The sequence below is a fragment of the Nematolebias whitei genome, chromosome 21 (assembly GCF_014905685.2).
Source record: "Nematolebias whitei isolate Nwh7 chromosome 21, NemWhi1, whole genome shotgun sequence".
In the NCBI taxonomy this organism is placed as follows: Eukaryota; Metazoa; Chordata; class Actinopteri; order Cyprinodontiformes; family Rivulidae; genus Nematolebias; species Nematolebias whitei.
The window spans coordinates 31,381,763-31,392,450 of NC_056518.1; the positions used below are offsets into that span (position 1 = coordinate 31,381,763).

Genomic DNA, 10,688 nt, shown 5'->3' on the forward strand with positions numbered 1-10,688 from the left:
CTAATGGTGGTGACCAATGGACAGCACCAGGGGAATGAGGCAGCCCAGAACCAGAGCCCCCACCTCCACCTTGCTCAGTCCCTTCCCTCCATTCCCACCTGCAGGGTTGTGGCTGTGGCCGATGCCCCCCACCTCGGGGAGGACGTGGACGGTGGCCACGTAGAGGAAGGTGCCGGCCGAGAAGAGCATGGCCACGCCGGTGGCGTTGATGTTGGAGAGCGCCTCTTTGCTGCTCTGAGGGGGAACACAAACAAACCGTGAGAAGAAAAACACCAGCAGACAACATGGCCGCCGCTGCAGGACCACGCTCACACGCAGGAACTCACAGAGAACACGCGTTACGTTTCCAGAGGCGGCACGCCGATGTCCCCCGACTCTGAGGGACCTGAACAGTGAATGGTGGCAGTTTTGGAGACGAGTGTTTCTCAAACAGAGAATGAAGTAAACCTAAATGTTTTTAGTGCAACATATTAAAGTGTAGAACTGACGTTTTGTCCTCTTGTCCGAGGCAGAGCAACGTGACGGATCCTGGCGAGAGGAGGGAGACATTTTATCCTCCACCAGGAGCAGTGGAGGAGCCGGGGGGTGGACAATGGTGGCCCTGACCACCATAAATTAATCCTTGGCCACCCCAATCATTTGCAGGAACTGTACTTTTAACAATGTAAAAACTAGAAAACTTCCGGTCACATGATCAGGTGGCTGGTTTACATATATGTATATGGTGGTGGCCATCTTGGATTCTGACCTGGAGACCCAATTTTTTTTTAACCAACGTTTTTACGCACAGATGCAGTCACAAACCAAAACGTTATCCAACTCAGAAGGTTTCCTTATAAACAGAGTTTCTACCTAGATCCGTTCCCTTGGCGGGACGCTCATATTTTTTTTTTGTCAACGGGGGGTGGCGGGACGGGACGGAGTCACGTCTGTGTTGCCCACCTGCTAGCTTAGTGCTACGTTGCTGCCTGTTGGTTTTTAATCGACGGGGTGTGGATCACATCTGTGTTTAGTGCTACGTTGTTGTTGCTGGTAATTGTCGGGGGAGTGGGGGGGGGGGTAATTTTTCAGTACACAGGGCATTCAGTTCTGTTGACGGGTGGTGGCGCACCCCATTTGTATAACGGTAGGGGAAACACTGAAACATATGGTTGGTGGCAGCCATCTTTTTAATGTATATACGTGTGTGTACACGCACACAGTATATGGTGGTGGCCATTTTGGATTTTGACATGACAACCCAGTTTTTGGTAGCGACCTTTCTTGCTCCCAGGTGCAAACAGGAAGTCGCTGAGTCGCTTGTTTTTCAGGTTATCGGGCTCACAACATGGACAGACGAGCAGAGGCCATTTCCAACTCGCCTTCTTCAACTCATGAAGTGAAACAGAATTTAAATTTGGAAGAACTTCAGAGAGCAACATGTAGAAAAACCTACCGCGTACATTTTAAAACCATAAAAGCATTTTATCCAGCGTTTAAATCGTTTTATTTTGAACAGGTTCAGGGTTTGGCGCCGCCTTTCATGACTGTTATAAACTACAACGATCGGCTGAAGCAGCCGGACAGGAAGGAGGTTACACCGGGGTGTCCAGCGCGCGGCTCCAGGGCCATTCGGAGCCCTTGTAGTGATTTTGTGCGGCTCAGGACAGAAATTTAAGAATGGTGTAATTTTGACCCTGATGCAGACGTAGACCAGCAAAATTTAATGGTGATATTTGTTTTATAAAATTTATTGGTTTAACAGAAACAAGTGGGGAAAAAAAATTAAAATCTAAACGATCAATGTTAAAAACAGCACAAACCTTTGGCAAGAATTAATCCCATTTTTTTCCATTTCATGGTAAAGAGGACAAGAAACCTTTACTTTCTTGTAGATATTAATAAAACTTGGTAAATAGAATTACGGTTTTAAAAATAAAAGTTGATTTAATGATCCACGGAGGGAAATTGGACATTTTAAATGGAATATAAATCCAAGTTGATCCACTCCATCAGTTACCTGACTGAGGCCTAAGAACGTGATCATTGCCAGAACAGGAGCAGCCAAGGCGAAGACCAGCAGGTGTTTACGGATGCGGTTCCTCTCCAGACCGGCGTGCATCAGGAAGGAAACCAGTCCGAACGCAGCTGGAGCCTGCAGGCGACACAGCAGCAGAGCTCAGAGCCTTCAGGGACCTGATCAGAACCAGATGGGACTGCGTTTTCTTACCTTGTGCAGCATGATGGCTACAAAGACGATGAGCTGGACGCTGGTCTGAGACGTCGAGGCAGCAGCTCCCAGTGCCACGCCATCAGCTGGAGACGAGAAGATGACGGAGTTAAATACTCGTAATCCTTCCAAAAATGTTGGATTCTGTAAAAAAAACCTCCTGACAGGGAGTTCCCCTCACAGGAAGGAGTTCATGGACGAGGTCAGTCCAGACTGAGGACTTCCTGTCCTCACACAGATAGTTTGATTGGTCTGGATCGTTAAAAACCGCTCAGCTCATTCACAGAATTCATTTTTAAAGCAGAGAAATGTTCGTTCCTGTGAAATGACTGAACGCAGGCGGTTCCATCGCTGAACTGTTGGTGCGTGTTAAATTTAAACAGCTGACATTTGTTGAAAGCACAAGCAAACAGCTGAAAGAGTAGCTGAACAAAGTGGAAATTAGATGAAATAAGCTAAAAGTAACAGAAACGTGCAGGAATTAGAAAAAACAGAAAGATGAAAGGAATGTAAGAAGCATGATGTGGCAGAAAGAGACACAAAAAGCTGAAATTAGAATAAAGAAAGTGTTAGCTACAAAGACTTCTAGAAATAATCCTCTAACTTGGTACTTTATTTCTGTTTCTTAATGTAAAAAAATACAAAACTATTAATTTTAGCTCCTTGAAATGGGGAAACATCACAAACAACGATGAGTCCAGCTGCAGGCAGGAGGTGGAACACCTGGAGAGCTGGTGCAGGAAGAACAACCTTCACATCGATGTGAAGAAGACCACCTGCAACATGAAGGACCCCACTCACCCAGCACACACTTTTTGCCCTGTATAGTAGTATAAAAGATCCACAAATTAACGTTTTAAAAAATTAACTAAATATTTATTTAATGGTATTTTTCGAATGAAATACATTTTTTTATTCCGGTGTGTATTTTAGGAGGACCATCCACAAATTAACCTTTGAGTCGTCAACGGTCAAACGTGGATATTTCTTCATTATTTTGACATTTCACTTATAATAATGAGGATTATTATTTTAAAGTCCACTCGTGCACAGCACCAGTGTGCGTTTTGTTTTTTTTACTTTCACTGAACCACCAAGCTGCTGTGGTCCGGTTCATCCACCTGCGGCGCCGAGCGATTCTTAAGCCCGAGCGCACGTGGAGCTGTTTGTACCAAAAGTTTACTCGTGCACAACGCAGGTGTGTTTCTGCTCTTCATATGTCGGACGAGATGACAAACTGGCTTCAAGAGCAACATCTGTCCAGGTGAGTCCAGCAGCTGTCTGTGACCTTTACAGCCTCCCTCCAATAAAAATCCATCGTCTAGTGGGCTCATATATAAATCTGAAGTATAGAGATAGAAGTTAAAATAACACGAGTGAAAACGGTGCATTATTTATGAGGAGAAAATTAATTATAATAGATTTCAATCAAAACACTAGAGGGCAGTAATGAACAAATAAAGGTTCAAATAATAATGATGTTGCTGTGGAGCGTTTAAACAATTCTGTTAAAAAAATAAACATTTGAAGGATTTTTAGACTTTGTCAGGATGTGAAAAAAATAAAAATTTAAAAAGCGCGGTCCATTTTTTCCCCTGAGGGTTAAACAAAACTGTAGTTTAGATTTTGACTCCAATGACAAAAAATAAATGATAAAAATACAAATACTTCATGTTCTCAGCTCGTCTTGCCTTCAGAATGAGAGAAGTATTCGGAGCCAAAGAAAAGGTTCCCGGCGTTTCATAAAAACTAATTCCTGGAGAAATCCCAGCAGAGACTTCAGCCACATGAAACACTGAACTCTCAGGAGGCAGCAGAGTCACGTCAGAGACGACAGGTACCTGCAGGCAGCAATCACTCCTCATGACAATTAGACTGTAGAAGAGCAGAAACTAAGTAAGGACACGTGCACTCTGCACACTGTACAACAACGTGGACTCACTGATACTAGAACACCAGCATTAACACGTTAAATGACTTATTTTAATCTGGATCCCTGAGTTTTCCCAGTGAAAGTCATTTTACTGGTTTTTCCTGATTTCCAGCGATGCTGGGAACCATTTTGACGACATTAAATTAGACTCACCGGCAGCGTGGACCACAAGACCCAGAGTGGTGGTGATCTTAGAGCTGGCGGCTCTTGCCGACTCTGGATCTAAACCAGAAGAAACACAAGAGCAACAGTTTAGAAACAGGCTAATATTAAAACGTGGGACTAATAAGATGAATAAAAGTAAGAATTAAGAACAGCTTTTCTGTTCTGAGTAAAATCTACAGAGGCCCATGATGGCAGAGATTTAAGAAAATGTCTGACATGGTGAGCGTTGGATCTGGCTCTGAACCGGGCCAGAGCCTGCTCTTCACTGGAAGTGTTCAAAGAGCTCAAAGCCTCGGCTCTTCAGATGAGCTGAGACAAACGAGCCAACTCCCAGAAAACAACCAGTCCCATCACGAATGTGTCAAACCTTCAGCGTTGTGGACATGAGAACTGCCTATTTGGTCCACGAGCAGCATGAAGACGAAGCCCAGGACCAAAGAGATGCCGATGCAGGCATGGAGCTCCTCGTGGCTGTGCTCGTGTTTCCCAGTAGCATCAAGAGCTGCTTCTACTTCAGCCTTCGTCTCCGAGGCTTCCACGACTCCAACCTGACCAGGACTGTGGTGGTGTCCACCTGGACAAGAAAAACACGCATTAAAACAAAAGAGTCCATAAACTCTGCGTCAGCATAAACAACAAATCTTATAAGGATTAAGGGTGAAAAATAACTCTCTCAGGTTTGAAGTTAGAAGTTAAAGCAGGACTCCACTCTTCAGCTGAGGAGATCTTCACTTATTTTTAGGAATATTCTAGTGCTGGGCACGTCGTTAACGCAGACAGTGATCAACAGTGACAATTTTTTTAACGAATTAACACTGTGGGATTATTTTCTTAATTTTTAAGTCGGCTGCTCAGTGGCTGTGAAGCTGTGAACGCAGACACACACAGACAGTCACAGGGGTCAGGATGTTGATCACTACTGGCTATGGATGGGCAGCATCAGCGTCTCAACCAATGAGAGCCTTTGTTCTGTAGGGCTGCTGCCACGCAGCGCTCGCATGAACCCTATCAGAAACTGAGCAGCAGGACAGAAACATGGAGAAATGTGCTGGACTTTTCATGGCAGCGTGGAAGAAAAATAGACAAAAGCAAGGAACGCTAACAAATGCTATATGGAAGTGAATAGCTACTAATGGCAGGCCAATTAGCAGTGAGGAGATGCTGGTCTGTGTGACGTCTTTAGAACCTGCAGAGTAGAAAAGGTACAGTCGGAGGAATGTACAAGTTAATTTATTGTGTCATCATTACTCAGCCTGAATCACGAAAAGCTTTTTTCTATTTTTGACTGAGATTTTCCAAAGAAAATCCAGTGCAAACGGGTTCTAAAAAGACTAAAATCTCTCCTGCAGCCAATTCTGTTTTCTTACGATTCTTTTTGGGCTTGAGCACTTTACCGTTCTCCAAGAGGAACACTTGGAGAACGGTAACCAACACACTAACCGAACCGCGCACTCCCCCTGGACAGGTCTCCAGTCCATCACAGAGACAACCATTCACAGCTGCTGAATCAGCATTCAGTCGCTGCTTTACATTTTGGCCACAGCAGTCCCAACCCTGTCCTGAGCTGTGACATGTATAAAGTACACAAGATACACAACTTTCAAAGGGACTGAAAACAAGGTGCACCGGACACATGCATCATGCACATGTAATAAACCTTCGGCTCATTTTCTTTAAACCCTAGGTAGCTATAAAATAAGTTCATAAACGCTCTTGTCACTGGTGTAAAAATGAAATGTTAATGTGATGGTTTGTCTTTGTCATAAATGTAACGCTGACGGGTCAGAAGAGAAGTATGAAGTGGTGCTGAAGAAACTCGCAGCTGTTCTGGAGAACTCTACCTTCAAGGATTTCTTCATAAAGTGCGTGGACTCCTTCAGGAATGATGACAGCCAGTGCAGTCCCACAGAGCAGCCCTGCTCCCATCACAGTGACCAGCTTCAGCTTCTCCTGGACACAAACAACCAACATTCACTGTTTACACACACAACAGAGCAGGGCTTAGACAGTCTCCATGAGGGACGCACTTACCTCTGAGAAGTTCACGGCCAAAGGGATAGTCCCGGCAACATAGCACCCCACCAACATCGCCAAAGACAGCAGGCTGATCGAGCTAAAATCGTCCATTATTGCACTTTTCTCTTTGAACTAATGGACAGCAGCTGCAACACCATCAAACCCCAACCGCGCCTTCACGTTTGACACTGAACGTGGAGCTTGTCAGGTTAAACAGCATGCCCTGAAAGAGCTACTGACGAGCTCTGATTAATGTAACACACGTCACAACTTCCTCCTGGTATCTGCTCCCAAACATCTACAGTAACCAGCCTCCGGTTAGCAATGCTAAGCTAACTAGCTTCAATTCTACCGACTCCGGCCTGGTTAGCAATGCTAAGCTAACTAGCTTAGTTTATTCTTCGATTCTCGGTCTTCATGAATAAAACGCGTCGTCGCGTTTCCCTGTGCACGAATGGCATACTCTGAATTATACTGCGTTTTTTTAACAAATGTCTCCGTCCAAACTGACAACTGCGAGCAGCTAACAAGCAGGTAGCAGGAGCTGCTCTTGTTTGGGTCCAAGCGAGTACTTCCGGTTCACAGTTCAGTCCAGCCTGCCACGTAACTGCGAAACGCGGAGGAAGATTCTTATTTTTTATTCTTTTTGGTCAAAAAACAAACAAAAGTATTTCATATTAATAAAACTGATACACTTCCAAAGATATTTCGAAGAGTTTCAACGCAGCTGCTGTCAGAGATCCAACATAGTTTCAGTAATCTAAGATAAAAAGCAGACATTTTGAAAGATAACTAAGATGAAAGGTTAAAACCGCCACTTCCGCAATATGGTGGCCATGGTAACCACACACCTGTGACTGCCAAGTAAATGAGAGGTAGACAGAAAAACAAGACTGAAAAATAAACCTCATTTAATTTTTCGTCGTGTGACAACTACAAAACAGATGTTTTTTTCTTGAACTGTATAAGACTGATGGTCACACTTGAATTTTCATGTTTCTTCATTGTTTTATGCAGGATCCAATTGTAGAGAGAACATTTTGATCTGAAATATAATTTGAATCTATTGAAGTTTTGGTCCGCACATTCTGCATTTTGGAGTTGGAGAGAAAGCTACAAGTTCAACAGCGTCAAGTCACACTGGGTTAAAGAAAACAAATACCTATATTATAATATGTCCTTTATGATTTGTATGCGTTCCAAAATGTGTTGGAGTAAAGCGTTTGAAAGAGATTTTTTAAATTTTAGACAAACATTTAAAACAGTAGTGCTAAATCAACTGTCAGATGATTTTCTGTGGAAAAATCTAAAATAAACTTAACCTGTTAACCTAAATAAAACTTTAAAGATCTGAAAACAGTAGTTCAATTACGTGAAGTACAACTTTTTTTGACCTGTTTAAACTTTGTTTTTGTTGTGAAGTCTGACACATGGAGCTCCAAACAGGTTGGGCTTTTGGCGGCGACTCACCAAAATCCCATAAAAATAACAGGCTTTTTTTTTTTTTTAATTCTTGTCATTGTCGTTTTTCGTGTGTGATGTACCTCTACCAGTATTCAGCGTGCACTATTCTAAATCAGATGCACATTTAGTTGTATAAATTGCCTGTTTTTGTTTTTAAAAGCTGCACAATACAGAATAAACATTGAACATCATAAAAGCCAGGTTTGTTGCTTACGCATTGGCATTAAGGTCATTTAATGTTTATAAAAATGTGACATTTTGTTTGTGTAAACAAAATCCCATTTATATTTACTCTTGACAGTAAATGCAAAATCTGGAAGGATGTAAAATCATCTTTACAAACGTTTGCATGTTTCCTTTATGCACTCATTGCTTGATTTTAAACTGAAAGTCTATTTTCAGCAAAGGTGGAAAATATTGTTGTAATCTGTCCATCATAGTAAAATCAAGTTGTTTATTTATATCCTTCACTAATGTTCTTCTCATTATAAACAGTTCCTAAAACAAACAGTAAAACGTAAGAGGTCACAATATTTAATTCCAGCGAGTTGAAATCTGTAAACTCAGATGTTTTCACTCTGAAATCAGTGGTTTAATCTTCCAGATTAAGCTGCTATCAGATTTGCACGTCTCCTCAGACGTCACAGATGTCTTCTAACTGATCGCTCAGACAACTTATCAAACCCAAGGCCTTAGATGGAGTCATAATGACCGTCTTCTCACAGAAGAGCAGCAACAGCTCCTTCACACCAGAGAAATGAACAAGAAACATTTAACAGGCTTATTTTTAAAAAAAGCATGTTTATTAGTCCTCGTATCAGAGCAGTGCCTCCACAAAACAGCAGTAAATCAAAGCAGAACGTCCATGCTCATCCTTCTTTAACGATGTCAACAGAAGGGAAATATACACTCAACAATGCAACAACTCGGACCTTTTCACACAAACGCACATACACACACAGGGCAGCTGTCCTGGAATGGAGGGGTGTTTACAGTCTGAAGGAGCACAAAACTCCAGCTGGCAGATCACTCAGAGTTTCTCATCTTTATTTCACCAGTCCGATCTTCTTGGCTTCCGTTTCGTAAATCAGTAACCTCCACATTTTTACGATGAACACCTCCGCTTCTTCATCAAGAACCTGGAACACAAACACATCCATTCACTCAAACCCAAGGACTTATCTGAAAGACAGCAGCCGACGTGTTGTTCCATGAAGTGAGATCATTTCAGATAAACGTGTTTTCGTTTGGTTCTGAAGGCAAAGCGGCTCTTGGTTAGTTCCAGAGGATACAGGGCTGGAAACCTTGAGCCGTGTCTCCCTTTCTAGTTTTAAAACTTCTTGGGACCACTAAGAAACCCTGTCCACATGGGAACGGGGTTTTGTGGATACACAAAGGTTTGTATAGTTTCAGCCATGTGTCCACATGGAAACTGTTTAAAACGTTGTCCTTGAAACAAGTTTCAGAGAAAATTCTTCACTGCCACTGTGGACAGTCTAGATGTTTAAACCACGGTGTTCTAGTTCCACCTCCTGCCTATGAGCCCAAACCTGACGGAAGGAACAACAGTGATGGACTACAAGCTTCTGTTTGTGTTGGAGACACCGGTTTCTCAAAAACCTTCATTTCCTGAGCTGCTTCGATGAACAGACAAGCAGATGAACAATAACAGCCGAGCAAACCCTCCTGTTATTGCACCAAATAATCTATGATCAAAAAGGTTTTTATCCATTGATGAACTGCCAACACACACACACAAAAAAAGAAAACGTTATAGAAGAAACTTGAATACACAAGAGTACATTAAAAACATGAATATTTTTGAAAGACTGACATCATCCCAAATCACTCGAGGAAACTATAAGAAATATAAAAAAGCATAGTATCCTCAAATGACGGCCAGTTAACATAAATATAAGATGGTGGCTTTAATTTTTTTATTTTATTATATGAATTTGCATCTTTGTTAAGAAAATAGTTGTATTTGTATAGATAAAAAGATAAAATTTGAGTAGATAAAAAGGTACACATTATCTTATTTTACTCAGTTATGCATAAATTTCTCTGTTTTGTACCTTATTTAGTTTAATTTATTTTTTCTTTAATATAAATTGAGATTATGATTGTGAAGATCATTATATGCAATGTTATTTGTTTGAAAAAAATATATATATATAAGATGGTGGCCATCTTGGATTTTGACAGGGCAGCCCAGTTTTCAATACTGAACTTTCTTATGACTACATGCAACCCCATACCAAAATGGAAGCTGAGACGTTGCTTATTTTTCAAGTTATCAAGCTCACAAGACCGACAGAGACCGTCATGGTTCTGCAACTAGTCACGATTGAGTCTGATAATCTGACTTAGTCCAGGCTGAAGCTGAAGCTTTGATGAAGGTATGATTGTCTCGTACCTTCATCAAACCACTGACATACCCGTCTCCTTCAGTAAATAAATCTGGAAACCACATGTTTGTGCTAATTATTATGAGGCAGAGCGCAGGATGAACGATATTTAACCTCCAACGTGCTTACAGGAGCAGGTCAGTCTGTCGTTTATTAAGTTGTTATCAGCAATCACTTTTTGACAGGTTTACACACAGAGACCGTTTCCACAGAGCTTCACTTCTTCCATACATTCTTATACTACAGCTTTATTCTATCCATCATTCCATCCATCCATCACTCCATTCATTCATCCATCTATCACTCCATTCATTCATCCATCCATCACTCCATTCATTCATCCATCCATCCATCACTCCATTCATTCATCCATCACTCCATTCATTCATCCATCACTCCATTCATTCATCCATCACTCCATTCATTCATCCATCCATCATTCCATTCATTCATCCGTCCATCACTCCATTCATTCATCCATCCATCACTCCAT

At 41.9% G+C, this 10,688-nt stretch overlaps 2 protein-coding genes across 4 annotated transcripts in view; both read right to left on the bottom strand.

Annotated features, from left to right (window-relative positions):
• On the bottom strand, window positions 1–6,597 carry slc39a9 (solute carrier family 39 member 9). 2 transcript variants are annotated; one of them, XM_037695503.1, is made up of 7 exons: window positions 6,339–6,597; window positions 6,149–6,257; window positions 4,675–4,881; window positions 4,296–4,364; window positions 2,210–2,295; window positions 2,000–2,134; window positions 1–234 (listed from the first exon to the last, which is right to left on the bottom strand). In XM_037695503.1, the coding sequence occupies exons 1-7, from the start codon at window positions 6,432–6,434 to the stop codon at window positions 1–3; spliced, it is 936 nt and encodes a 311-aa protein (XP_037551431.1). In that variant the 5' UTR covers window positions 6,435–6,597. The 2 variants fall into 2 exon arrangements, with proteins under 2 accessions (XP_037551431.1, XP_037551430.1); XM_037695502.1 differs by lacking the exon at window positions 4,675–4,881.
• Window positions 6,598–8,553: 1,956 nt separating this feature from the next.
• rbm25a (RNA binding motif protein 25a) overlaps window positions 8,554–10,688 on the bottom strand; it is a 16,961-nt gene continuing 14,826 nt past the window's right edge. For both annotated transcript variants that reach the window (XM_037695560.1, XM_037695561.1), the window contains one exon: window positions 8,554–8,926. In XM_037695560.1, the coding sequence (XP_037551488.1) occupies window positions 8,834–8,926 (93 nt within the window). In that variant the 3' untranslated portion in view covers window positions 8,554–8,833. The remainder of the gene's footprint in view (window positions 8,927–10,688) is intronic.

Coding starts and splice junctions, on each gene's coding strand:
- slc39a9 (XM_037695503.1), bottom strand. CDS start 6,434: ATGGACGATTTTAGCTCGATCAGCCTGCTGTCTTTGGCGATGTTGGTG. Junction 6,258..6,338: donor TGGCCGTGAACTTCTCAGAG/GTAAGTGCGTCC, acceptor GTTTGTGTCCAG/GAGAAGCTGAAGCTGGTCAC. Junction 2,135..2,209: donor TAGCCATCATGCTGCACAAG/GTAAGAAAACGC, acceptor TGTCGCCTGCAG/GCTCCAGCTGCGTTCGGACT.